Raw genomic sequence first — 26082 nt, 5'->3', positions numbered from 1 at the left:
TTAATAATAAACTAATTTAGAGGAAAAATAAATCTTCTGTCACTAAAAGACATCAATGACAGAAAAGTTTCTGTTCTTATGTCTCTTTTGAAATTACTCTCCTAAATTACTTCAATCTAAATTTTTTATAATTGTGGGGTTTAAAAATTAAAAAGACAGAGAAAATGAATGTTACTGTAGCTGAAAGAAATAAATTATGGTTGTGATTTTAAAAGAAACTCCAGTTAGAAATGAATCATGATCCTAATTTCTATGCAGTTTTTGATTCTTAGTTAACTATCTGCCAGAAACATGTTAGACATTGCAATATGTTTATGGATGCATGCATACAAAATAACAGCTTAGTAATGGTAGCTCAGGAAGATTCCCCCCCACCCCTTTATTTTTGTTCAGGAGCAAGCAGTTATCTGACACTGAAATGCAGTAAATTCTGAGACTGAGGGAAATTAAGCGTGTTGTCAGGTAGTCTGTAAACTGTTTGCTATGTCTGGAGCACCCTGTGGAGTACAGAGCTACAGGGTATCCTGAAAGTCATGTTGCTGAAAAAAGAATTCCCACTCCTGATACGCAAATTCTCATTTGTGTGAGAGCACATGTGTGGCTATTGTGGGGAAAAAACCTACCTTGCAAGAGTATGTTTTCCACTATAATAATCAATTTTAGGCATTTGTAGCACCTGTTTTTAAAGCAGATTGCATTAGTCAGTTCCAGAGTCTATGTAGATGTGTTTAAATTATCCATGGGCAGATACTAGGCTCAAGCAGCATGGTATGAAAGCCAAGGATATCTTGGTCTGAAGAGAGCACGCAGCAAGTGGCATGGAGACCGAGTTAATGAGCTTTCCTGGACCTTAGTCAGTTGTGGTATTCCTGTTCTGACTAGAAATGCATGAAAGCACAGATACGGCAGAGGTACAATAGCTCTGGTCAAAGTTAGCCTAGGTCTAACCAAGCTCATTAGCCTGGATTTAGCAGTGGTTCTGCAAGAGTCAGCACGACATTCAAATCCCAGTAAAGGCTTGTGGACACGTAGCTAAAGGAACAGAGTTCATATAGATATGTCTGGGCTCAGTTGTGGTCTATCATCTGTATTCATAACCTGTGATATGAAGTATGGGAAGTTGGAAAGATGACATAAATATATGTATAACTGAAGTCTAATGTAATTCATATATGGTTGGCCCCAGCTGATACTGGGAGAGTGATCTGCCAAGAGTGTATGGTGTTAGTAGCCCCTTTTATATCATACTGGTATGACTCAGCCTTGACCTTCTTTCTGCCTGCAGTGCTCTGAGAATTCACATCAAAATAACTTGGCAGAGGAGTTCAGCATTTCTTTGCAGCGTTCTGCAGTAAGAAAGGCAACTCCACATATAACCCTGTTTTATAGCATTGAGGATTTTCTAGGCTTGTTATTGTCAATATTTAATGCAATGAGAAAACCAAAGAACAATTAGAGATAGCTGAGCCACAAAACGTGTGAAGGAGAGGCAAATACTCGCCCTTGCCCAGTCGTCCAATGTGGGTGGCAGGCAGAGGTGGGAGACCACATTTAGTAGTTAGGGCAGTGCACTCTGCCCAAGCCCCTGAACTCTGGCTTCTCTTGAAAAAAATGGCCATCAGTCAGACAGAAGCATCCAGCAGACTGTAGATGCGTCAGGCTATGGCAGTTGTCACATCTTGCAGTGTGACCTTCTCGTGTTTTCAGTACTACAGAGTGGTTTCTAACCCTTTGCACAGCCATGGGCCTCATGTTCTGTCATAAAACGTAGAATTTTATTTACTTTTCACGGTGAATATTTGTGCTAGTGCAGTGGAGTCCCCAGCACAGCCAAAGTAATCTGTTACAATACTGACTGTAGTAAATAACTGCCCTGGATATCCCAGCTTCCTGAATTGGTGGTCACGTTCTGAGGTAGGCTCCCTTTTTGCAGTACTTAGTAGACAGTATAAGCAGTGTTGTGGAGTATTGCTTATACTTTCTCTCCCAAGGCCTTCATTTATTTTCTGCTGCTGAAATTGGGTGCTCTGCTGTTTACCACCCTTATGTGCATCTGTTAGCCCGTAAACTTATCTACATCACAGACTAACAAATAACTACTGGCTCTAATGAGCTTGGAAGCACTGAGGGAGGCAATGTTGCCCTTAATGCATGCAGGAACAGGATAATACTTCTGTGTTAGATATAATTCCATTGTGCTCATTATTTGAAGTACAGTAGGCAGTACCCACAAAGCTTCTTGTGAGTGAAATATTGAACAAGCTTACACATAAATACATTATTAAAAGGTAGGTTGTTTGGGAATCCTAAAGGTGTATACCAAATTTCCTTTCAAGTGGATGCACTTAGGATTCTATTTTGTTGGCTTGTAAATTTTTGTTGCCTAATCCAGTGTGCTGAAGCACATGTGAGAAGGAGAGATAACATTCTTTGCTTACGTGATGAGAGAGTGAGGGGTAGTGGAAAAAGAGGTGTGCAGCAGGAGCCCCGCAGAGGAACTATTTTGCAGTTTTGCTCCTGCATTGCCCGTATGATACAAAGAAGCTGACCAGTAGGTGTAGATCAACTTTTTCAGTCAGTATAACTGCAGTCAGCCAAAATTCTTTTGCATTGGTAAAAACACTAATTGTATGAAGAAGCAAAGTCAGCAAGCGTGGAAGGGGTAGAAGAAACATTTAAAGCTCAGATGTGTTTTCTTCTTTGGAGATTGCTAAATAGTATGGTATAGCGTTTGGCTTGCACTAGGTTTGCCCTTTTCCTAGCTGAGTCAGTGTGCTGTTTGATGTCTAGACAAGTGCAGAGGAGATGTCCTGGTTCCTGTACAGAGAAAAGCTATGGCCATTTTTTAAGTGCTTCTTGTTTCAAATAATTCACAAGTCCCACATTGTATTGCTTTGAAGCTTAATTTGCAAAGGACGATGGCAGAAGCCTTGAAGAACAGCAGAATGAGCTTTGTGGTGAAGTGGGCACAAACAGAGCAGGCAGGAAATCCACTGAATGCAAATATAACTACACAAAGGGGGGAAACTAAGCATTAGCTTGTTGAGTAGAGTGATGTGTTTCAAGACAAAAGTGTTTATGTGTGTGTATCTGTCCAAAATGTCCATCAGTGTTATGGTGGTATATGCAGTTCTGCATGTAGTGTGCAAGACACAAGACTTCTATGAACCTATAGGTTTTCCTTTATTAAAACTGATGGAAGAAAAACATGAGATCTCAAGTTGTGAGGCTCAGGCAGGGCAATTGCATGTTAGCTCTGCATCTCCACATGTGTCTGTGAAACATTCTGTTTTGCTTGCCTTATGTTAGTGCCAAAGATGGCTCCATATTCGTTTCTGACTCTGTTCTTTTGTTTCTGCTCATGAAAGAGAGCATAAATATTGCATGTTGTATTTGATGCTTGAAAGGACACCTTTAAAAAGAGCACAAAAGCCTGGTACTTCACCTATTCTACTGTTTTGGACAGAAGTCCTAAAATCACCAAATTATTCAGCATTCTTGTTAAAAAAATAATGTTTAATCCTGTCATATTTCCCACTCTCTTTTAGTCTCTACCTTTTGATTCTTCTTTTTCTTCTCTCACTTTTGCCTGCCTTCAAACTGACTCACAGCAGTGGTGTGTATTGTCTGAGTAGCCACCCTCTGTGATTCTGATCTGTGCTTCAGTTTGTTCTGTCTGGATGTATCTTCTCAAATGGCTGCTCTAGAATTATTTAATATCACTAGCAGTGATACTGAATCAGCTGCAGTCTTCAAGCTGGTATAATATCGTAAGTTACTAATGATACACACTTGGATTTGATCTTCCCCATCGTCTCCTTTTACTGAAGGAAGGTGCGATGCAGTAATCTGCACACTCTCTCGTTCTTAAACTGTCTCTTTTTAATGTGTCATAACAGATGAACGTTCTTTCACTTGGCATACTCAGAATAATCCCTGGCATAATACTGAGAGGCTAACAATTTTTGGCTGAATAGCTCTGAAGAATTTTTCTCATGTTCATCCAAATATGAGTTTTATTAAGTTCATAAAGTCCCAGCTTACTGTTCTTATTGCTTTATTCAGAGAAAGATCTTGGGTTTAAGTACGAAGAAAAAAATGGACCTTTGTTGTATAATTTTATTGACATTAACAGCTTTTATTAAAAGGAGTAGGGAATCAATCTGATAAAATTAAACCTATGTTGTAAAATGCTTAGGAGACCAAGAACTAATCAGTCTTGTGTTACAATCTTGGAACTTACCTGCATATTTATCAAGTTGCCTGTCTGCTGTCCAATCTTTCCTTATTATAAAGTTGTTGTTTGTTCTTGAGGATTGTTGCCAGGAGAAAAAAAGTCAGCCACGTTTGCTTATAGTTATATATGCCAACTGTATATTCAAATTCATCATATGATTGTATGCCTGCCTTTGCTCCCTTGTAATAGCAGATGATGACCACAAACAAAGATTTCTAGATTTGCAGCAGAAGTGCTGTCTTGCTGACTGTAGTTCTGTAATAATAGATTGAATCCTCAAAGAACAGGAATAAAGCCATTTTTATGTTTTGTTCAATGCCAGCCTTGTTGGCACAGTTCAGTTAACACTTAAAATACTGGTAATAGTGAAAGGAAAAATGAAGACTGATGACAAAATGAAATTATAAACATAAATAGTTGAGCTGGAATTCTTACAAGGCTCAGTTCTTTTGCAAGAGTTTTAGTGCTATTTATTCCACTTACGGCAGAATGGGATTTTTTTTCCTCTCATACATCCTGGACTTACATTTGCAATTTGGCTGATGACAAAATGTTACCAGATACTGAAAAAGGTACAATTCTGTTTATGCTTGTGCTTCTGAGAAATTCTTATTCTGTTAAAACTAAAACACCCTCCTGCGTATGTTCTTAAAACAATACTTCAACCTCAAATGTTTTAGTTATGTGCTTTATTGCATCCTGTTTTAGAAAAACAGGAATTTAGTGTTTAAACCAAAAATGTGTTCTGTTGCCATTGTCGGCTGCAATACCTGTGTAGCTCTTGGTGAAAGGTTCTCAAATCCTCTAGAACATAATTATTTTTCATTATCTATTTACATATTTGTAGAAGGACTCAGAGATAAGTCATTAATACAGGAAATCATTCTTGCTCTTTTTCTTACTGCATAGTTACGCTAAACTAATTTTAATGTGACTGGCTACATTGTCTTATCACAATGCATATATTTTAGAGCAGTATTTTCTGGTGGACAAATATTTGAAAGAAGATTCATAATGTATGCTGTCCTCTGTTTACCAGAGTTGTGCTTGAAATAGAAACCAGGAGTTTCTCTAAATTTCTGGTAACCATGACAACTGTTACTTTAGGGTTATTAGCCCAATGTAATTTAGCGGAGTAGGTTGCTAGAGGTAATTTTGTAGCTACATTGGACTGATACTGATTATTTTAATTCTAAATAGTATTTAGAACTTATATTTAGAAATCACTTAGTCGTAATACTGAAATATGCTCTGTGCTTTGTGGATTTGTTTTTTTTAGCAAGAGCCTCGCTTTGTGGAGGGGCAGGTTAGGGGTCTTTTCTGAGGCCCCTGGGTGAGTCTGAGGCAGAGCTGTCAATGAAGCTCATATGTTTCTGGTTGCCACACAACCCTTCAATTCTTAGGGCTTAATGGATCTAAGGTTTTGATCCATACAATTTCTTCCTGTCTTCCCCCCTTTGGCCTGTTTTATACACATGTACACGTACCCTTTTTCTGTAGCTATTTCTTGTTCATTCCTAAAATTATGGATTTTTATTCCTTATAAAACTTGATATAAAGAAGACAGACATGTGAAACTGCGCAAGTGCTCTCTGTTCTGTGCGTGATCCAAGGTGTGTGGGTTTAATTCTGATTTGATGAAATAAAAAAAGTAGGTAATTTTTATTGTCATCATCTGATATGAAAAACAATGTAGGCAGGAAAATGCAATTTTGAAAAATTCTACACGTATTGAAAAAGAAGTTAATTCAAGCTCGAAGTAAAGATGATAAGTGAGTCTGAATGGAAAAAAGAAAACATGAACTCAATTTAGCAATGTACCCTCATTGAAGATGAGTCCATTTGAAAGGGCTAAAGAAATTAGAGACAACAGGAGCCTAATTCTATTTTCTTGTATATAGTTATCTTTTAATTTATGGTGGAGCAGAAAGAGAGTCAAATGACATTGACAGCACTAAATGCTTTGCTCCTGTCTGCGCAAGGTGCCAGACAATGGAAAATCTTGTCTGGTGTGATCTAATTTGAAAAGATGTAAATGAATGCAGGTGGGAAAACCAGTGCAAATAATTTCCCTTAAATGGATGGGAGACATGTTAGAAACAGAAATTTTGTTTGGATGTTTCAGTTTATGCATGCATTTATGATAGGGCAGCAGTATTTTGGGAGCTGGTTTTGTCATCTGGAACTATTTGGAATATAGTTTGTCATTAATTTCTTGCAAAAGTATATTTTACATATATCTCAGCATTAGCTGAATTGGCAGAGGAGACAAAACCCCATTTTTTTCTGTTTTTTCAGAGAAGCGACTTTTTCAATCTATTTTCAATGTGTTTTTGTTGTCATTTAAAATACTTTCCAAAATCACTGTGTAGCTCTTTATCTGATTGGTGACATATCTTACCCTTTTTGCTAGAGTTTCACTTTTATCTTCTTTGTACATTGATATTGCAAGGACTACAAATATTACTGTGCCTAAGCTAGACAGCTAAAAGATAGATTGGCTGTAGCATTGTTTGCTGGACCATTTTATATCTCGATGCATTTTGGCTGCAAGTGAAGTGACTAAAATAGGCTTTGTAGGTTCTTTACAGGATAATACTGAAAATTATTTCAGTATATTTAAGCCTGTTAACTACTTTATAGGTTTTTTTGAATCCAAATTTTCAAAGCTTGGGTGAAATTTCAGTTAATTACATCAAACAGAAATGCACTAGCTTTATAAAGATGTACTAAGTTGAGAAAGAAGCCTCTGATTCTGACTGAGGTAGTGGATTCTGTAGCAGAAGTAATTAATGCGGCTATTAAGAAGATCCTTTTCAAAGTAAGGGGCTAACTCTGTTTATTCCTGTCTGCCATGTCCAGAAAGACATTGTGAAAAACTGCTGTTGGAAGTGGCATTTAAACAAGATTTTGTACCTGATTCACAGTGTTTTGGGCGTTGGGTAGAAAAGTGAGCTCACTCTAGGCCTTGGTTGCACAGACACATTCGGGAGGTTGTTCTCAGGGATTCCTCTTTTCAGGTTGTAATCCATCTGGTTCTTATATATATGTGCTTTGAACAGGTATGAGCACCTTCTGATCCATATCTACAAAAGCTCTTTTATCATTCTTATAGTCAGGGGTAGATTTTTCTGAAACTTTTTCTGTTGGCTTTATGAATTCCAAAAGCTTACATTTTTTTTCTTCTTTTTTTTTTTTTTTTTTTTTTAACCTTTTTCTTCAGGTGCAGAAACCTTACGTTTCCTGACAGTCTTCCTGAGGTCAGCATTGTATTCATATTTGTCAATGAAGCTCTCTCGGTGATTCTGCGCTCCATCCATTCAGCCATTGACCGGACTCCTGCTCATCTGCTCAAAGAGATTATTTTAGTTGATGATAACAGTAATAATGGTAAGAGGTTTTGGTTTGTTGTTGCTTTTTTTTGTTGTTGTTTTGTTTTGGGTTTTTTCGGGTTTTTTTTTTGGTTGTGTGTCATTGTCATCGCCCCCACCCCTCTGAGGTTGGATCATACATGAGAATCCTTGAGTTTTGGCTCCTGCTCATCCCATTGGCATTTCAAATGTCAGTATATTTTCTCCCTTCTCATCCCACAGTCTTCCTGTGTTGCCTTCAAATACACACAAGTGGGGCATGTTAGTGCTGTTTCTGTTTGTTTAATGCGTCTGGTAGTCAGCATTTTGAGTGTAACAATAGATTAGAGACCTAAGAAGTTTTACTCCTAGTGCTTCCGAGTGCCTTTGAGGTTATATGCTTTCTGTGCTCTTCCCGTTTCAGTTGTATGATTGCACATGTGTAGTCACTTGATATTTTGTATAAAAAAATCTTTGTGTTTCCTAGACACAACCTTTAGATTTCCAGTTCTCCTCTCCTCATTGGCAGCATTTACCTTGCTGCTTTTCTGCTCTATATACTCAGATTTTGTTCTCCATGATCTGAAGGACTGGACTGCCCATATCTGATTGTTCAGTACTTGCCTATGTGTTTGTCATTGAGTCTGTGCTGGGCATTTACGAGTCTTATATTCTGGCAACTTTAGTGATGAAATTTTAATAAGCACAGGATGCTGAACTTAAAATTTTTGCTCTGCTGGGGGGTTAATTCTGAACTCCTAAAATACAAGGAGAATCTGAATTTATCCTGTTGAAGGAAAATGCTGAACAAAGGGTTTCTTTTATCCTTGCCATCATTACATCTGTTATGTGATCCCTGTAGCTAGATTCTGTGACTTGCTGCTGATCATAAATGTATCTCAGATTTGTACAGAAAAGAAACTTATTGGGAAACAAGTAAATAAGTTTCACACCCCTGGGCTATGCACTTCATCATCGCCTCTTCTGCTGACTATCAATGAAGAAAAAGTAAAATCCTGACTAAATTTAAAGTACACACAAACTCCAACAACTTGATCTAGGCTTATGTCAAATATAATTCCAGTCCCAGTGAATAATATGATGTTTAGAGTTACCTAAGGCTGACCAAGCTTTTCTTGAAACACTCGTGGAGCAATGTGGGTAAATTGACATACAAGATTTATGAGTTGCTGTTCTTAGTTTATGGCACAGTTTATGATGTAGCAATACAATGAAGTGAAAAATCATATGAAGCAGTAAACTATAAGCAAAGTAAATAAAAAAAATCAACATGTGTGCACACACGTACACATGATTCAGAAACATTTTGTAAGCTAAGGTAGACTTCTGATTTGCTTCAGTATGCAGTTCAGTCATTTGACATGTTGTTCTACTGATGTGCTCTTTGTGGCCTTAATTTTTGACCACTCCTTCATGCAATACATAGCAGTTTGATAGGAAAAAAAAAATTGAAATGCAGCTTTGACTGGCGGACTTGGGCTCTGGAATGTGTTTATAGAAATTCACTCCTGCATCCTTCAAACAGGAGCTCAGTGAATCTGAATGGCTATTGGTGCTGCAGGGCCTGAGGCCTCTGGACTCAGAGGAACTGGCCACAAGGCAGCCATAGAAGAAGAAAAATAATCTGGCTGAAAAATAGTAGTTTCTAGAGTTTTGAGTCTGATTTTTTTTTTTTTTTGTAATTTACAGTCAGTTATTCCAGCTGGAACATTGCAGAGCAATGTCAGAAATATCAGTGTTCCTGAGAGCCTGTCATCACTATGACGAGCTCACTAATAAATACACTTTGCACTGTGCTCTACGGGCTTGTCAAAATTACTCATTTTCATTATTTCTTACCTGAAATAGATAAGAAATCACAGGAACCACTTCATCTTTCAGGAAGACCTGTTCAGACACATTTTTTATTAGTACCAACACTGATACTGTACAGTATCATATTTTTATGGTTGGCTGTGCCTTTTATTCGGGCTTGCCTTTTTTGCCCTTCGCTGCCTTCAATTCTTAGGTTCCTGGCCCCAAACAGGAGGACAGAAATTGAAAGAAAGGTAACCTTTGGCTTGGCTGTCTTGGCTTGGTGTTACATGTCGTTCTATACAAAATCACACTGTGCAGAGTGATACGTAGTCTCCTAGAAAAATTCAGCTCTTTCTAGGATTTTCTGCTACCCTTTCTCTAGCATCTCTTCCCTGTGGTAGTAAATTAGATTCCTACAGTCCTCTTTATCCCATAATGTATGCTGAAGACCTGGTAATAGGCATCCATTTGGAGAGGGTGGATGTTTAGCAGGAAAGGGAGCAACTGTGAAGATGATTTGTGGGCTTTTCTATTATTAGTTTAAATCCTGAAATATTTATTTTACAATTTACTTTTGCTTTTACAGTGTTATATTTTTCAATTTTTTTCTCCCTCCTAGCATTGCTGAAACGAATCCTTTATATTTAGTGTCATTCTATGTTTTTGTTAGTAGCTCTTTAGCTTGCAAGTGTTGCTGCTTGTGAGATAAGTGGGTTACTCTGGGTTTCCCTGTAATGTTACCTGAGGGGGCAAAAGCTTGTTGTGTGCTTGCATCTGGCTACAGACTCTGCTTCTCACAGGGCCCTGTCAGAATCTTAATTATAAAGCAGTATGTTTACTCTCAGGCTCTCGCCGAGGATGGCAACTTTTATAACTAGATGTAAGATATTTTTTTTTCCGGGATGCCACAGTCATGGATTTCACAGGCAATAAACGTTGCACTGTGGGAAGTGACTAGAAAGAAAAAGTGAGGACAGAGATCAGGCGGAGTGCAAATGAACACATATTTTATTTTGAGTCACTTGCGTTATTTGTTTGGATTCACATAGCATAATGGTTTAAAATAAAAGCAGATAGGATGATTGGCACTGGAGGAAGGCACCAGAATTTCCGGCTTCTGAGGGGAAGTGTTATACTGGAAAACTGTTATAAATTCTTACCATGGGCCAAATTCTGAATCCATTAATGAATGCCTGAAAAGAGCAATGGAAGAGGTAGTTGCTTTTTAAAATTCCAGAAGGCTGATTTCAGAAACAGTTCAAGTGTACGGCCAAAGTCTGTACATTTGTCTTGAACAATATTAAGCTATAGTATTTTATTTCATGCACTTCAGGGTATGTCAAGCAAAGTATCTATGACTTTGTCTAAAACTCAGTGCAGTTTTTCAAGTTCCAAATTATGTTTCAGGAGACCTCAATTAATCTCTATCTGAAGCTTCCCTTTTTTAACATAAATGTTTCAAGTTAGGAAACTGAAAATGCCAGTGTGTGCCATTTAAAAGCAGAAAATATATTTAATAGGTCCCAACATTTTGAGCCTTTATTTTAATAAGCTGTTTGCATGGCTTAATTTATGTATTTCACCATACCTTCTTTTCTGATGGAATTTTGACAAGCATAACACTGAAATGTTTCATATATGCTGTTAGGTACATTAGTATTACAATTTAATTTAATTGAAGGTTAAAAAAGAGTGCATTTCAGTGACTGTCTGTGTACTGGTATAATGAGAAGAAAAGATTTTTCTTAAAAAAGCAAACCAAGTATCAGTGTTGTTCATTTGGATCTCATTCAGGTCTCTGTCACATTGGTGTGAAATAGAGCAACTGTGCAGATTTCAGCTGCTTTACTGTAGTTTTAAGTGCTGTCTGTCAGACCAGAATCCTCTCATTCTCCTCAGGAGCGCTGTTTGCTTTTTGGAGATAATGTGCTCATTAGTTTATAACTTGGCAATAAAATAATTTATTCATTTTTGCCTTCAGAGGTAGCAAGAGTTTTCCAGCTGACTCAATGTGTGACTTGTGGAGAAGAGGCTTTAAAAAAACTTTTAAGTGACCGTGCCCATGACTGCTGGTAGTTAACCAGACGTCAGAAATGTGTTTAGAAAAAACATTACCCGAGCTGGAGACTACCAGAGTAGTGTTCTAGTCACACAGTGGCTGCTTGTATCCTGCCCTCTGGGGACAGGGTGGTGACCTGCTGTGCCATTGGAGTTCTGCCTTGGCTTTTGAGTCTTTTTGCTGGCATTGAGTCCTGCTACATAATGAAGCACGTTTTGAAGGTATTTTAGGATGATATGACATCTCTCTAAAAAAGCTCATTGTGAGCCATGATGTGTTAAGTTTCATGGGGAGGCAGTATGCATTAATGTGTCCAGAGTATGCCTTACAACATTTTATATTATAGCAATAATTATCATCCTCTATGTCATTTTTTCATATTAAAGTTAATAAATGTTGCAATAGAGGCTCAGATTTCATAATCTTCTTTTTCATAAAAAAAAATCATAATGTCTTCCTTTTTCTTTGAATCATTACTTATGAATGAAATATTCTAACACGTTCAGTTTAACAATTCTCATTTTGTCCTGAGATTTCTATGAATACAGCTATGGAATTGCAGTAATAATGCCAGATACATAATTTTATGACTTGTAATGTTGAAGAGACTACCTCAGAGTGGTAGAAAGTGGGTCAGATGCAACTGTATCACCCATGAGAGATTTGCAACATTGTCCTCAAAGCACTGAATAAAAAGAAACTTTTCAAAAAGCATCCACAGCTTTTCATTAGAAAGGTGTATTTCTTCTTGGGTTACTTTTTAAGACATACTTGGGAATAGAAGATTGTCTGATTTATTTTTTTTCTTACAAAAGCAGTGATGAATAAACCTCAGAAGTACTGTTCAAATGCATGCTAGATTTCATATTACAGCATGATTTGAAGATTGCTTACTTGTACACCAGACAGCTATGAATGTTGACTTTAAAAGCCTGTTAATAACAGTATGCTAGGGAAGACTTTAGGACTTGCTGTCCTTCTGTTTGGCTGCTTGTTCTTTTCTTACCTGAATGCCAGCAAAATTCAGACAAACAAAAACATTTAAAACTAAGGAAAGAGCCAGACTTTATTCAAACCTGCATTCACTTTTGGGCCATGGCTTATTCATTGTAAAGGCTTTGCTATACCTGCCTAGATTCATTCTCTCCATTAGTTAAAATTCTTGATGCTGAAGTCCTTATTGCAGCCTTTACACAAACAAGCTTTCAGGAGTGTTGTCAGGGATTGACATGGAAGAGGACTGTGTAATGCTAGTTAGGAATCAGATGCTAAAAAGCATAACTATAGACCAGGAAATATTTCTCTGTTTTAGATTTGAAAAAAATGCTACCTGTTGTTACAAACCATGCATTTTACTTGAATAGTAACATTTGGCACTGGAACTTGAATAAATAAAGACAATTCTTCGAGCATATGTTTACTGTTACATGTTCTGTGCTGATGCTAGGACTGCAATGAGGTGTGTTGTGGTTTGTGTGCCAGTGAATGCATCTGAAAATATGTAAGAAGAAAATAACCAGAAACAAACCATAGTCCACTGGCCATCTGTTTCAGCAGTCAGCAGAAGTTAGCAGAATGAGGAATGTTGTTATTCTGAGGTGTGTTATTCTGAGAGAGTGGAGTATATGAACACTTTGGTTCATGCCCCAGCGATACCTGGTCATGCAGCTCAAAACTCTTGTGGGAAAAAAGAGAAACACTAATGTAAATAGGACTGTGAGGAATGATGCCCTACAGTGGCTGCAGACTGTTCTCTCTTCTTACTTGTCAGTCCTTGTGACATTGTATTTGATTCCTGCTGTAAAGGGAGGAGATGGTGGAGCAGGATATCAAAAGGAAGTGAGCAACAGAGCAGAAGACGGACACTGCTGATGAAGGCCGTCTGTCCCAACTATTCGTTCCACTCCCTTTGATTTATCGCTTTTCACACCTTTTTCTTCTCCTCCTGTGTTCATTCCTTCTTTTTTCATCCAGGGGTGGTCTATATCCATGGTCTTTATTCCCTCATTCCACTTTCCTTGTCCTCATTCCACCCTGGTAGTCTGCTCTTTTTGGGCGTTCACTTCCTCACATCCATTCCGTATACCTTGTCCTTCTTTATATGAGTTTGGTTCCTTCAGCTGGGGTCTCCATTTCTCATGTTCTCAAATTCCAGTGTACGCAGGCCTCTTCTAATCTTGTATCTGTCCTGCGTGACTGATCCCTCCCTCCCTTCCTCCCCCACTCAGCAGTATTATGCTCCTTGATTTGTGGCATATTTTTTCTTTCATTTAAAAATAATTATGTAATATTCTTTTAGATCCATGTTTCTAACTCTGCCATATCTGAACCCCATACTGCGTCAGACTCAAATGTTGCCTTGCATTCAGTCACAGATGGGGGCAGGGATAGCATCCCTTGCTGGAGGCAAGACTGATTTTTGTAGCATTGTAGTTACAGTGATATGAAAGCTGTTTGATAACCAGTATGCTGTGTGCTTTGCTTTATTATGGGAATTGTCACATTCTCCATTCTTTATAACTTATGTGGAAGGTCCTTAACCTTCATTTTCTGGAAGGATAGGAAAGTTCCAGCGCTGAGAGAGTGAGGTGGGGCTGAAGGACCACTGCAGCTTAGTGTGGCTCTTCTGGTGCATCCCAGAGAACTCTCACATCTCTTGGGCCATTTGTCTCCGTGGAAGTGTGTGTTCAGCAAGTGTTTGCAGTGACAAAGTAGCCTTTCAAAAGAACAGTTGTTTTAATCATCTGCAATATAGTATAGTTCAGTCCTTTTGAATGGTTGGAAAAGCAAAATTTCAATGTGTGTGCAAGCGGATAGCATAACCTCTGTCCTCATTAGGGGTCAGCAGTGGGCAGCAGAGCTTTTATTGCAGTCTTCTGACATCAGAGTTTTTGATTCAAATGTTCATATAATACTGTGAACTGAATCTTCCCTAGCCAGCAGTTGTTAAAAGTTAATATATGGTCATCTTTTTTTCTGTCTACGAGGTAATTTAACTCATTCAGTCCTAATATGCTGCAGTGTTGCAGTCTAATACATACCTTTCCCTATGTCAGAATCATCACAGCATATCCAAGAGGACTGAAATTTTTTTCATAGTCGTTTTGTTTTAGCTCGAATCCTGGTATACCAATTAAAACTGTGTATCTCTTTCATATATACTCTGTACCCTGTATATGTCAAGTAGCACAATGCACAGTGGGTATTTTCTTGTTCTTCATCCCTGCATGTGTTCTGCTGTTCTCTAATGACATAACCCGTAGTGTGAGCACAGTCATATGTGCTCTCAGGTTACTCATCATACCACAGGCAATACAGCTGAAGTTTCTAGGCGATGATAAATAGCTGCACATCGGCACTTTGGAATCTTTTGGAAGAATGATTTCAGAAAATTGCATCACCTGTGTCAGGTGTGATTCAGAAACTTTATGTAGCCCACAGTGTTTAAGACCGCAGTCAAATACAGTAAGAACAGGCTAATTTGAAGCTCTTCTGGTAGCAATGAGGAACTTGCCCCATGTGCATTGGAAGTGCTATGGGCTGGTGACATCCTGACTGAGAATGCCAGTGGATAAATGCTGCCTTGGTCCACTTCCCAGTACTGTCACTGTGATTTTAGTCTTAAAAGTAATTACTAGAGATCTGTGAGAAATTGCTTGATTGAACCCCCTGCCCTTCCCCCCCCCCGCCCCCCGTTTGTGGGATTTTTTTGCCTTCAGGAATGCTTGAACAGTTTCCATTGATAATGTTCTCAAATGTACCTCGTTAAATTTAATATTTATATTATGGATATAAAATAATATATATATGTATATTATAAAATATACAAATATTATGTCTATAAAAATAAGACATATGTATAGATGTAGTATATACAACCCGAGGGAAGTGCTGGTATCTGTTGTCGGTAAGGTAACTCTGCTTTGATCAGATTATTTCCTTTTGACATCTTTTCCCATAAAGTAACCAGAGAATCTCTTTGAATCCGGTAGAACTTGTATTTGAGATACTCTGGTAATTTAAGCAGGTAAGAGCCTGAATGACTAGAAAAGGTTTTCTTCCTCTTTCCTTATCAAGAGAATGGTAGCGTTGGAAGGGCTTGACAGGGGGTCGGAAAATACTCTGTAGTGTTAGGCAGAGGAGCTGAAAGATCATATCCTATATAAAGTAAGAAAAACTAATTGCTTTTCAAATTAACATTATCAAAATTTACCTTTTCTTCCTAACCCAAGAACACTTTTCTTAAAAAGAAAAATTATTAAAAAATCTTTTCATAAAATTAATGCTGATTGCTTAAACTGGTGGTAAAACTTTCTGCCACCAGAGCTAATAATTTTAAACACTTCAATGTGTTTGTGATAGAACCTGAAAATGCTTAATATGCTGAAGGGTCCAAGGCATGATGAGGTATTTGCCTGAGGAAGTATTCAAGGGTGATTGAGTATATCACCAAATTATAAAATTCAGTTAGCAAGAATGTATGAATGATTACAGACTACTCTTGTGTTGACCCAGTAGACATACAGACAAAGGCACATGTATGGGCATTGCTAGACACTCTAAAGACATTGTGAAACCTACTGCAAGTCTGAAGTTCAAGTACAGAACCTTTAACAGGATATTTCAATTCTTGTAAATAAAAAAATCAGTTCATGTTGACTTTTCTTTTGGTATACTTTTTCTGTAGATATGCTTGGTATATAATTTTTGAAAGTGTTCTCCAAGTATATTGGATGACCAAATTTAAATTACTTTACTCGTTTACTTTTAGGTATTTATGGGGCCATTGCTCAAGTGGTGTGCTTTCCTTTTGCACTGGAAAAGTAACACTTTAAGCAGTATGGTTCAAGTAGCAACCTGGGAAGCTCTATTTAAAACTTTATGGAAACTGTGATGAAACTAGGTGTAAAAGCTAAAATTTCCATTTATAGTGAAGGAATTAACATGGGAAAAATTAAGACTTAGAAGTTAGGCCATGAGAGAGTTAAAATCTCTTGTCTGTTTTTCCTCACCCAGTTTATTTGGAAAAGATGTTTTGTTTTTCTTGGGCCTCTGTAATCAAAGTCCTTGTTAACACTACTTACTGGAAGTCTGTTTTGAGAGTCTGGGTAGAGAGAAATATAGAGGTGAGCCCCTATGGAAGGAGATACAGGTTATATACGAAAAATTCATCCTTTGTGTTCTTTATGATCTTCACAAATGTCTAGAAGTCTGTTTGTTCTTTGAGTTCAAGTTCTGCAACTGCCTTCCTACAGGACAGGGCATATCTTGCTCTCCTGGCAATCTGTTAAGCGAAGACTTCTGACCGAGGGGCCTGCATGGAGCTGTATTCCCCACTAGCCTCCTGCCACATCTCTGTGGCATTTTGCAATGGAATTTGTGAAGAAACTGATGATTTTTTTTTTTTTTTTGTAATATTAGTTCCCCTTCAGGTGTAATCTGAGAGGACTGGTAGATGCTCCAAAGCTTTCTCACAGATGTTTTTGATGCCAACTCAAGGAACAATTTGCCTTTCATTAAATTTAACAAGGTTTTTCTGCACTGCAGTGTAAACTCTCCAATAAATGATTTAGAATCATGGTGAATGCTTAATAATATGGCAGCATAAATCACTGTTGTTTTCATTTGGCAGAAGAGAAAATCTTGATGGAATTGCTAAGTGCTCTCGGTTCTCTCAAGATAGCTTACTGTCAGCTGCTGTATTGTTCCTTTGCTCCCAACTGACACGCTCCTTTGGCCCAATGCCTCTCTAATCATTGTTTAAGGTTTCAAAAGCTGCCATCTCCTATCTGAGGCAATCTTTTCAAGGAGTAAAAATACCAGCAGATTTTGCATGCAGTAGAAATAATTGGAAAAATGAAGTAAAAAAACCCTAACCAACCAACAAAAACAAAAACAACTAAAACCCCAAGAAAATGAGATGCAAACAGCATTAATGTTTTATGAAGCTGGAAAATATATCATATACCTAATTGAATTACGGTAAAGTTTTAGAAAGCTTAAAGATATTTCTTTGGCTAAATACATGATCTACCAGTAATACATGCAATGGAATGATTATTCCTCCTTACCTGTTGCTCCTAAACTCAATCCTTGCTCATGTGCACGAAGTGGAAAGAGAACAACAAGGTCTTCTAAAATGGAAAACAAGTTGAGAACTCATTTGCCAGCAAATAAACAATGATTTCTCATTTTCATTACCATGAACAAGTGCAGTGTCAGTACCTAAAAAATGTACTTGCATCCCCATGTCAAACAAGTGACTATGTTCTCCCTGCCTTGTAGTATTGTTATTGCTGTATGAGGAACAAGTTTACAACATTTCCCTGCAGCCTGCTTCTTATATGAAATGTCTAGAATGACTTTTTAGTGATACTTGTGCCCTTGAAACTTTTTTGTGCTTTTGATAATCAGTTTTGAACATGCAAGCAAAACTGTGTAGCACTAGGTTCGAGTTTGTGTTCTCTTATCAAAACTCTCTCAATTTCCAAGGGAACGTTTCTTCTTTTTACTCATTTCCCACACATGCAAATAGATGAAGCTTATGGAATACTGTAGCAAAAGTTGTGTGAGTCTGTGTGTGGTTTATATCTCACAAGCTGGATCTTATGTACTGAGATTAGGCCTGATGTAAGACAAAATATATTCCACGAATAGCATTAATTTTTATTAAAGTTATTTGTGCTACGCAGTTTTATATAGAAGGGCAAGAACTGAACGTGGATGTGCCATAAGAACCTCTGGAATGCCTTGTGTCCAAAACAGATTCTTGCTGACACCACCAAATTGTCATCTCTGGGAACACTGTCTCCAAGATGTGGGAAGCTGGAGAACTGCTAGACGTTGAACGTTCCCATTCAGCTAGGAATAAATCTTATCGCAGCTCAACTTAGAGCATTAGTCCGATGTTAGAAAAGGGATTTGAGGAAAGCTTTTTCACCAGAAATTGAGCAGAGGGGTTAGGAATTCATAATTCTTGTTTACCAGCTCCTCTAACAAACTGAAGAGATTGAAATGGACAAGAAGGCAGTAGGCAAAGCAATGCAGCATGCTTTCATATCAGAGGTGAATGATTTAGCTATAGCATAGGCAAGAAAAAAGGTAGGCTGTGTAAAAGAAAGGAAGAGTTTATGACTTAGAAACAAAGCCATGTCCAGAATTCCATTCTCTGGGGGACCCCAAAGACTATAAGGGCAAGAAAACCACAGTGAGGGTTATTTAGCCTTTTCTTTTTTTTTTTTTTTTTTTTTTTTTTTTTTTGTGTCTAGATCTGCACATTGCTAGAGCTATCTGAAGTAAGCAGGGTCTAATTTCTGAAATTTTCATCTAGTCTGTCTGCTTCAGCAATTGTGTCTTCCAGAAGAGAAGAACAACAGAAAATAATGAAGTTACAGGAAACCTCAGATGGCTTGGTAACAAGAGCATCATCACATGTGGACATAGATGGCATTCCAGGAGAATGATCACATAGGTCATAGGAAGAGAGTTGTGTTAAATGAAATAAGAGAATTTGTACTTTAGTTTTATCCTACAAGCCTGAGAAGATCAGTTGTTATACAGTGATACAGCAGTACTTTACAGGTTGCCTGGTATTGGATTGACCCTGAGTCAGAGCAGCATTTTATGACACTGACTAGTCTTTCACTGATCCACTCTTCTCTTGACTTCACATATGAAATCTGAATAAGTGGCTCTGTTATTGTATGCCCCAGTAGCAGCTCCGGAAAGAGTTTGGTGACAGGAAATATTGGTAGTTCATAGCCTTGAAAATACATTGAGCATATGAAGTACTTCAGGGTTTCTCCCTTAGATGGTCCTACAACTGCCTGGAATACTCTGCAGCGCTTCAGGCGTCATGCAGGCATGAGCACTTCAGCAGAAGACAGATCAGTAAATCCGGTTTAAGGCAGCCAAAATTACCATTTTACTGCACACTGTAGAACTGAATTTTCTGTTGGTTTTGCAGATGTATATTCATAGTCCCTGAGGTGAGAATAGTACAGTAATTGTAGAGTTCTAGCTTTCATCACAGACAGCTCTTTTTAAGTTCTGGTGGGCTTCCGTTGTCGAAATGATGCTGAGTTTAAACTAGGCATGATATCAAATCTAAAGAACAAGATTAGATACATGAAAGTTCCCAGTTGAAAATTATCCTTAAAAATGAAAGGGGCAAAAAGAGAGTATTCCCTTACTTTAAAAGTTTGTTGGGGTTTTTTTTAACCTTTTTTTGTTGTTGTTTTTGTTTTCCCTATAGGAAGAGCTTTTTTACAGTTTACTTATGTCAGCACTACACCTTTACCAAATGTCTAAAGCTTTTGGGTTTTGTTTTTTGTTTAAGAGCTGATCTTCAAAGGTGTTGACTGCCTCCTAGGACTTCCTTTTTCATTAATAGGTTGAGTTCTACAGTGTGATACAGGTGCTTTCTTGTGACATAGACAAATATTATCCATAAATTCATATAATTAGTCCAGAGAGTGTTAGAAAAGAATCAAGGAAATCCAATCCTTCAGTGATGTTAGGTCAGTATAGAAGCTCACATAGCCCACCTACTCAAATTAGAGATGGTTCATCACTAAAAGAAAGAATTGAATTCCCAAATGGATGTAACTGGAACCTCTGTGATCCTATCAGTTCTTATCAGAAGCTTCCACTCCTTGGAGCTCCTGTCTGAGGGAATGGCCTACAGAGACTACCAAGAAGATGAATGCAAAGCTAAGCCTCAGTCGCTTTCAATGATATGTAATTCTGACTGCACGACTGCTGACTGACTGCTCAGCATAGCTTGGCCATGTCCAATATTTGTTCTTTTTAGCGCTCTTTTAATAAGGTAGAAAAATTAGGAAGTCAGGGGTCTTTTAAAATATCTAAAAAGAAAAACCTCAGGGGAGACGAGTTAATAAAATGGTCTGTTAAACTAACCTTCATTTTATGGCCCTAAACTAGGAACACTGAGAGAGATGGCTTACAGTAAAATGGAAAAAAAGGTCTAATCAGCTTTCCTTATAATGTAAAGTACCCTAGAAGAATATGCCTGTTGCATCGGAATATATCAGCCTGAGTTTAATCAGCTGTGGATTACTGCACAATAGCTCAATCAACTTTAGGTCAGGAAGAAAGAAAGTAGAGAAGTTATTTAGTAGAACTGTGAAAAAAGATGTATGTTCAATAGTTCATTTGACTTCATGGGATTGGTTAATATTATCAACGTAACATGAGAAACAGCAGTGTGTGATTTATGTCGCTCACACAGGATCTTATGTCCTGAGACTTAGCCTTGATATATGATGAAATATACTCCACAAATTGCATTCATTTTATGGTGCTGCACAGTGTTGTATACACCCCTTGGTTTAGAGTTCATATACAGTATTTTCTGGAAAACTGGAAAGGTCTCCAGATGGACTATCCTTTGGTACACTGCTATTCTGGCTGACTTTCCTCTTCTTTATTAGAGCAGTAATAGGGACGATTTATTTAATCCAGAGCAACGATCACTTGATTTATACCACATACAGCCTGAGTTAGCAAGTCTGTATGCTGGAGGTGGATTTTATTTCAAATAAGTTTCAGTCCACACTCAGAAGCTTTTAATTGCAGCAGGTTACTTGGGTTATCAGGGCCAAGGTTTCTGCGGGCTTAACTTCCCCTACGTACCCATCCCCAGTTGAACTAAGTGAATTTCTGATTCTGGGAGTTACTAAAGGCTCCTATCAGTGTGAGAACTGCATTTCTGTTTGTGCCATGTGTGCCCATTGCAGTAGAAATTCCTGTGATTTATATAACTGGCTGTGATAAGGGAAACTGTTTTCTCTGCTTCTGTATTATATTTTTAAAGTTTGATACCACTTTCAGTATCACGTAGTTATCTGTGTAAATCAGTCATCTGTTCAGTAGTTTCCTGACTAAAAAAGGCTCATAAAAACATCAATAAATGTAAAATAAGTATGTTTATATTTTTTAAGGGATTATTTTAGAAATGCAAGAGCATTCTTTGTGAGTTTTGGATAATTGGCTTGAAGATATTGCTGAAATCGAGGGGTAAACTCTGCCTGCATTAGCCTATTAACAACAGAACCCTTGTTGACATAAGCTTCAGCCCAAGGCCTCAGCAGCATTCCAAAAGAGGCTTGACTAGTGACAGCTGAGAAATACACAAATTATATAGAATAAATAGCCAGTTTTTGAAGGGAGCATTGAACAGATTCTTGGCCTGGCACTTCATTTCTAAAAATTCCGCTATAGGTGCTGTACATTAATCCTGCGAGTACCTGCATATCTGCCTAATAGTCCTGTTTCTTTGGTAGTATGAGGCTCCACCTATGCTCTGTCTAGTATTCTTTTGGCAAAATTTAGTCAGATGTCTCTGTAAATATTCTGCAGCATGTACTTTAATACAATTCTGATTCCAGCTGTTCATCTCCCCTCGGAGACAAAACTTCACGTTATTTCTGTGGGTGGACTGCCTGGAGAGTGAAGTGTGTGCACAGGAGTATGCAGGACCAGGAGTGCTAGGGGATGGATCTGCAATGCACAAGCTGCTTGGAATAGGTGAGCCTTCCCAAGGCAAGAAGGGATGATGAGTAGCTGTTGTGGCTGTGCAGGATATTCCTTCCTTTCTCCCTAGGAAATAAATGCCTCTCCAATATGTGCCAAATCACAGTTCTGCTGAAGAAGGCTTGAGGAATTATACTGCTTGCTCAGATCTGTCCCTGGAGTCAGGTTCCAGGCTCCTCAACATGTTTATTTGGTATTTCTGTCAGTAAACTCATTTGCTATTGTACTGTTTCTAGCACAGATGCAAAAATGGGAATGTCTGCTCAAGACAATCTCACTTAAAATTTACTCTTCTTTTGAAAAGTATCTAACCCTTTTAACTGTCCTGGTTTGTTCATCAAGGACTGAACACTATGCCACCCTAATCATAAAGCCTAACTAATTCCTGATAGCCAATGATGTATGTTTATAATAGATAGTAAGACTGATTTAGTTGTGTGACTGACTTTGTGAGATATCACATGGAAACAGCAATGAGGTACTCCTTGGTTAAGGTGCTGTTTTAACAGTCAGACATAATGGTTCCCATCCTCTGTGATGCCATTGCATTCAATGAAAATATTTACATCATATGGTACCGTAAGTCCTGAATTGGAGCATCAGTGTCTTGGCTTCCATAAACACAGTGCAAGTTTACTACAGATTTGGTATGCACATGGGAAAAAAAAAATCCAAGGGACTGTAAGTACTGTGACAACTGCCTGGAATATTTATTAAACAAGCTACAGATTCTTGTCACCCTATTTCTTTTAACATAATGAGGAATAATTGAAATAACCAAATTATTTTTTTATCTGAAAGGGAAATCAATGTAAGTCACAAAGCAGCTGTAGACTTCTTGTCTGAGACAGTAGATCAGTTTAATTCTTAATCAGCTGATTTTAGTACATTTTGAGCAGTAGATTTTTTTATGAGCAGTAAAATAACTTTCCCTGAATCATTTATGTCTGTGGTGCAATTTGATGTATTTGATTTTTTTCTGGTTTAACCTTTAAGTCGTAAATTAATTTATTTTCTCCTTTTTTAAAAAATTTTTGTATTGATAGCTTTATATCTTAACACTTTCCCTGTATTTCTCCTGCACTTAGTATTTGAAGTGTTTTTTCTCTAACTAGTTCTTTGCTTTTTTTGGTTGTCTTTGTAATTTGGCAGTGAGGAATTTTGGACTGTTTTTCCGTGTTCTGTATAAAAGCTGTTTTTTAAATGTTACTGATGACTGTGTAGTGTTTAGAGCCAGCTATGCATCTTGCCAAATAGTTAAAGCTATCATCCCTCTCACTGGCTGCTGGTGTGAGTATTCAGTATTGCTCATGGGAGGATTCTGCTTTTTCCAGTGAACTTCTGTTCAAAAAAAGATCTTCTAGCTTGGCAATGGGAGGTAATTGTCATTCCATTTCTTCCATTGAAGGGTGATCGTGAAATACCAACTCTAAAAGCAAAGTTGCTACAAGGAATTTTCCATCTGTAACATGTTAATATTTATGAATGCTCAAAAGGGCTTGTTACACAAGAGTTCTTGGTCTTCAGATTTATGAGGAAAAAACATTCTTGTTAGTGGAGAGTTGCATAAAGAATTTTAGATCTTTTACTGCAGGTGTTTTGTTTTATGGCTCTTATAAGTAGTTAGTCTGCAGCAAATTATTTTTATGTTTTCAAACCCAAATATCTAGATTTAATCACTGTAAGTTTTGGGGTATTGTGATTTTTAACTGTACCAGACAAACTAACATGTACTGTTAATATATTTGTCTTTACTGTGTGCTTTATTTCATCCTTCTATAAAGAGCATGGGACAATATTTGCTGAGTAAACCTGAAAAGAGATGAGACAAGCTTCTGTCAGGATTAATTGAAAAATAGTTCCCTGTGTGTTGGGGCAAGAAGGGCTTCTCTTGAAGTCCATTCCATGCTGCAGTCTTTGATTGTCTAATTTGTCAAACTGTTTTTGGTCTGTAAATGGAAAAGCTCAAAGGTGCAGTTTATAGACACTCAGTGATTAGTCAGCATGTGGATTTTCAGGGTAGGGATTTCATATTCTAGGAAACCTGTTACAGTTGCTGATCATCATAAACAATATCTCAGGAGCTGTTCTCCCTGCTGAAGGGAAGGTGGAAAAGTTGCAACCAGTAGTAGAAAGTTTTCCCTGTATTTGATAGATTTATTCTACTATAAATAATTTCGACCACAAAATTTTGCAAGGCATAGACAAACTGAAAAATTAGATCCTCTGAAAGCCCCTAACAGTCCTGTGAATGTTCCTGTGCCAATAGGTGGAACCAGAGATATCTTTAGTATCTTCTATGTTGTAATATTCAAAGTAGTTAGTAAACATTGGCTACCAAATTTTCCTGAGATGTTCTTGTAAACAGAGATCACTATATGTGATAGAAAAACAATCAGTCAGGCTCTGTGATCCATTTTAATTGTATACGGAGATTATACGTAAAGAGGGTCACAGCTTGTGAGCATGAAATCACCATATTCCTTTGTATTAATGCTTTCTCATTTAACATCTGCAAACAAGTAATTGCATAGCTCAAATTCTTCAGCAAACTGTTGCTGTTGGAAGACTTGTGACACAGAACAACTCCAGTTTGATTTGTATTTATTAACTGTTGTATACACTTTGAAAATGGAAGGGATTTATGATTTTACTTAGTCACTGATACACAGTTTCATAAACCTGAAACAGGCTCAATCCTGTTATCTCACTACTGGTGAACCTGTGAATTCAGCTAAACGCTGTAGTGTTTAGCCTCTGTGCAGGTCTATGAGAATCAGAACACTTTTATTCAATCACCTAAACTTGGGCTTAGAGTCAAGCTTCAGATAACTATTACTAAAACCTGGACTCTACAGTTTGAGAAACATGCACTTAGTTTCTTGGCAAGGTTTTACTTTTTCTAAGAAATCGAAAAAGATGATTATTGTTGTTATTAAAATCAGGTTTGGTGACATTATGAGTGGATGTTGCAAACCCAAAGAACTGTTCAAGGGCTAAATCATATGCATCCCGATTCCTGTATTGCTCTCAGACCATCTGTTCTGTGTTGTCATTTGTTCTATGACTGCTTGTTTGTTTTATCAGAAGATAGGTGTGCATCAAAAGAAATGAATGCATTCTTTCCAAGGCAGATGTGAACTCCATCACAGAATCACGGGATGACTGGGATAGGGAATGACCTCTAATGATCATCTAGTCCCACCCCTCTGCTCAGAGCTGGGTCAGCTAGAGCAAGTTGCCAAGACCATGTCCAGTTAGGTTTTCAAAATCTCCAACATCACTAATATCTTTGTAATACTAGTAAAAAAGTTTTACAATGACTGGAAATTTAAGCCAGAAATATGAAGTTAAAACATAAAAAAAAATTGACTGCATTTTGCATGTGGACATAGCCTCTTTTGATCTATGAGCCAGCTGAGCCCCACTGGCTATATTTGCTTAATTCAGACACCGAATAGTTCTCACCAAAGCTGCTCTTGTCATCTTAATTCACAGAAGTATTTCTGATGGCTAGATGCTAAGGAGTTGTGTAAGTGCCTTCTCTTCACCAGTTAAAAGGACAGAGCTTCACAGCTATGTCTCATATGACTAAAATAGTAAAAATACAGATTTGAAGAGAATGGTTAATAGTATTTTAAGAATGGCGTATTGGCATGAAAAATTAAAATGATACTGCACTTGTCAAGGACATGGGCCTGAGATAGCTGTGCATGAACCAACTCAGGTGGTTTTATACCATGCCTCGGGGTCTGGGTAAGTAAAGTCAGCGTGAAGGGTGTGCCTGGCCACAGGTAGGAGCTTTCCATCACTCCTTGGCTGGACAGCTGTACTGAGATAGGCAGGGGCCACATCTGAGGGAGCTGCCACTGATTCAGAGCACTGCAGAACGTTTCTTCAGCCACAGAGCTGTGTTATGTAGCAGCTTGTCCCATGTGCTCTGCATGAGCTTCTTTTAACAATTTGAAGTGGATCTAAGGTCTCAGCCTCTCTCCAAGGTGTGCTGCATGGCCTGGGTCCAGGATAATTATTTGTTTGGCATTCCAGGTGGAAGACCATAGCTG

At 37.8% G+C, this 26082-nt stretch overlaps 1 protein-coding gene across 7 annotated transcripts in view; it reads left to right on the top strand.

Moving 5' to 3' along the window:
• Nucleotides 1-26082, top strand: part of GALNT18 (polypeptide N-acetylgalactosaminyltransferase 18) — a 329806-nt gene that overhangs the window by 212071 nt on the left and 91653 nt on the right. For all 7 annotated transcript variants that reach the window (XM_055813301.1, XM_027778386.2, XM_027778387.2 and 4 more), the window contains one exon: nt 7461-7627. In XM_055813301.1, coding sequence (XP_055669276.1) covers nt 7461-7627 — 167 coding nt within the window. The remainder of the gene's footprint in view (nt 1-7460; nt 7628-26082) is intronic.

Source organism: Falco peregrinus, chromosome 9 (genome assembly GCF_023634155.1).
Source record: "Falco peregrinus isolate bFalPer1 chromosome 9, bFalPer1.pri, whole genome shotgun sequence".
NCBI classification, from domain to species: Eukaryota; Metazoa; Chordata; class Aves; order Falconiformes; family Falconidae; genus Falco; species Falco peregrinus.
The sequence above is the reverse complement of the archived record's forward strand: the minus strand, read 5'-3'. Positions and strand labels throughout refer to the sequence as shown.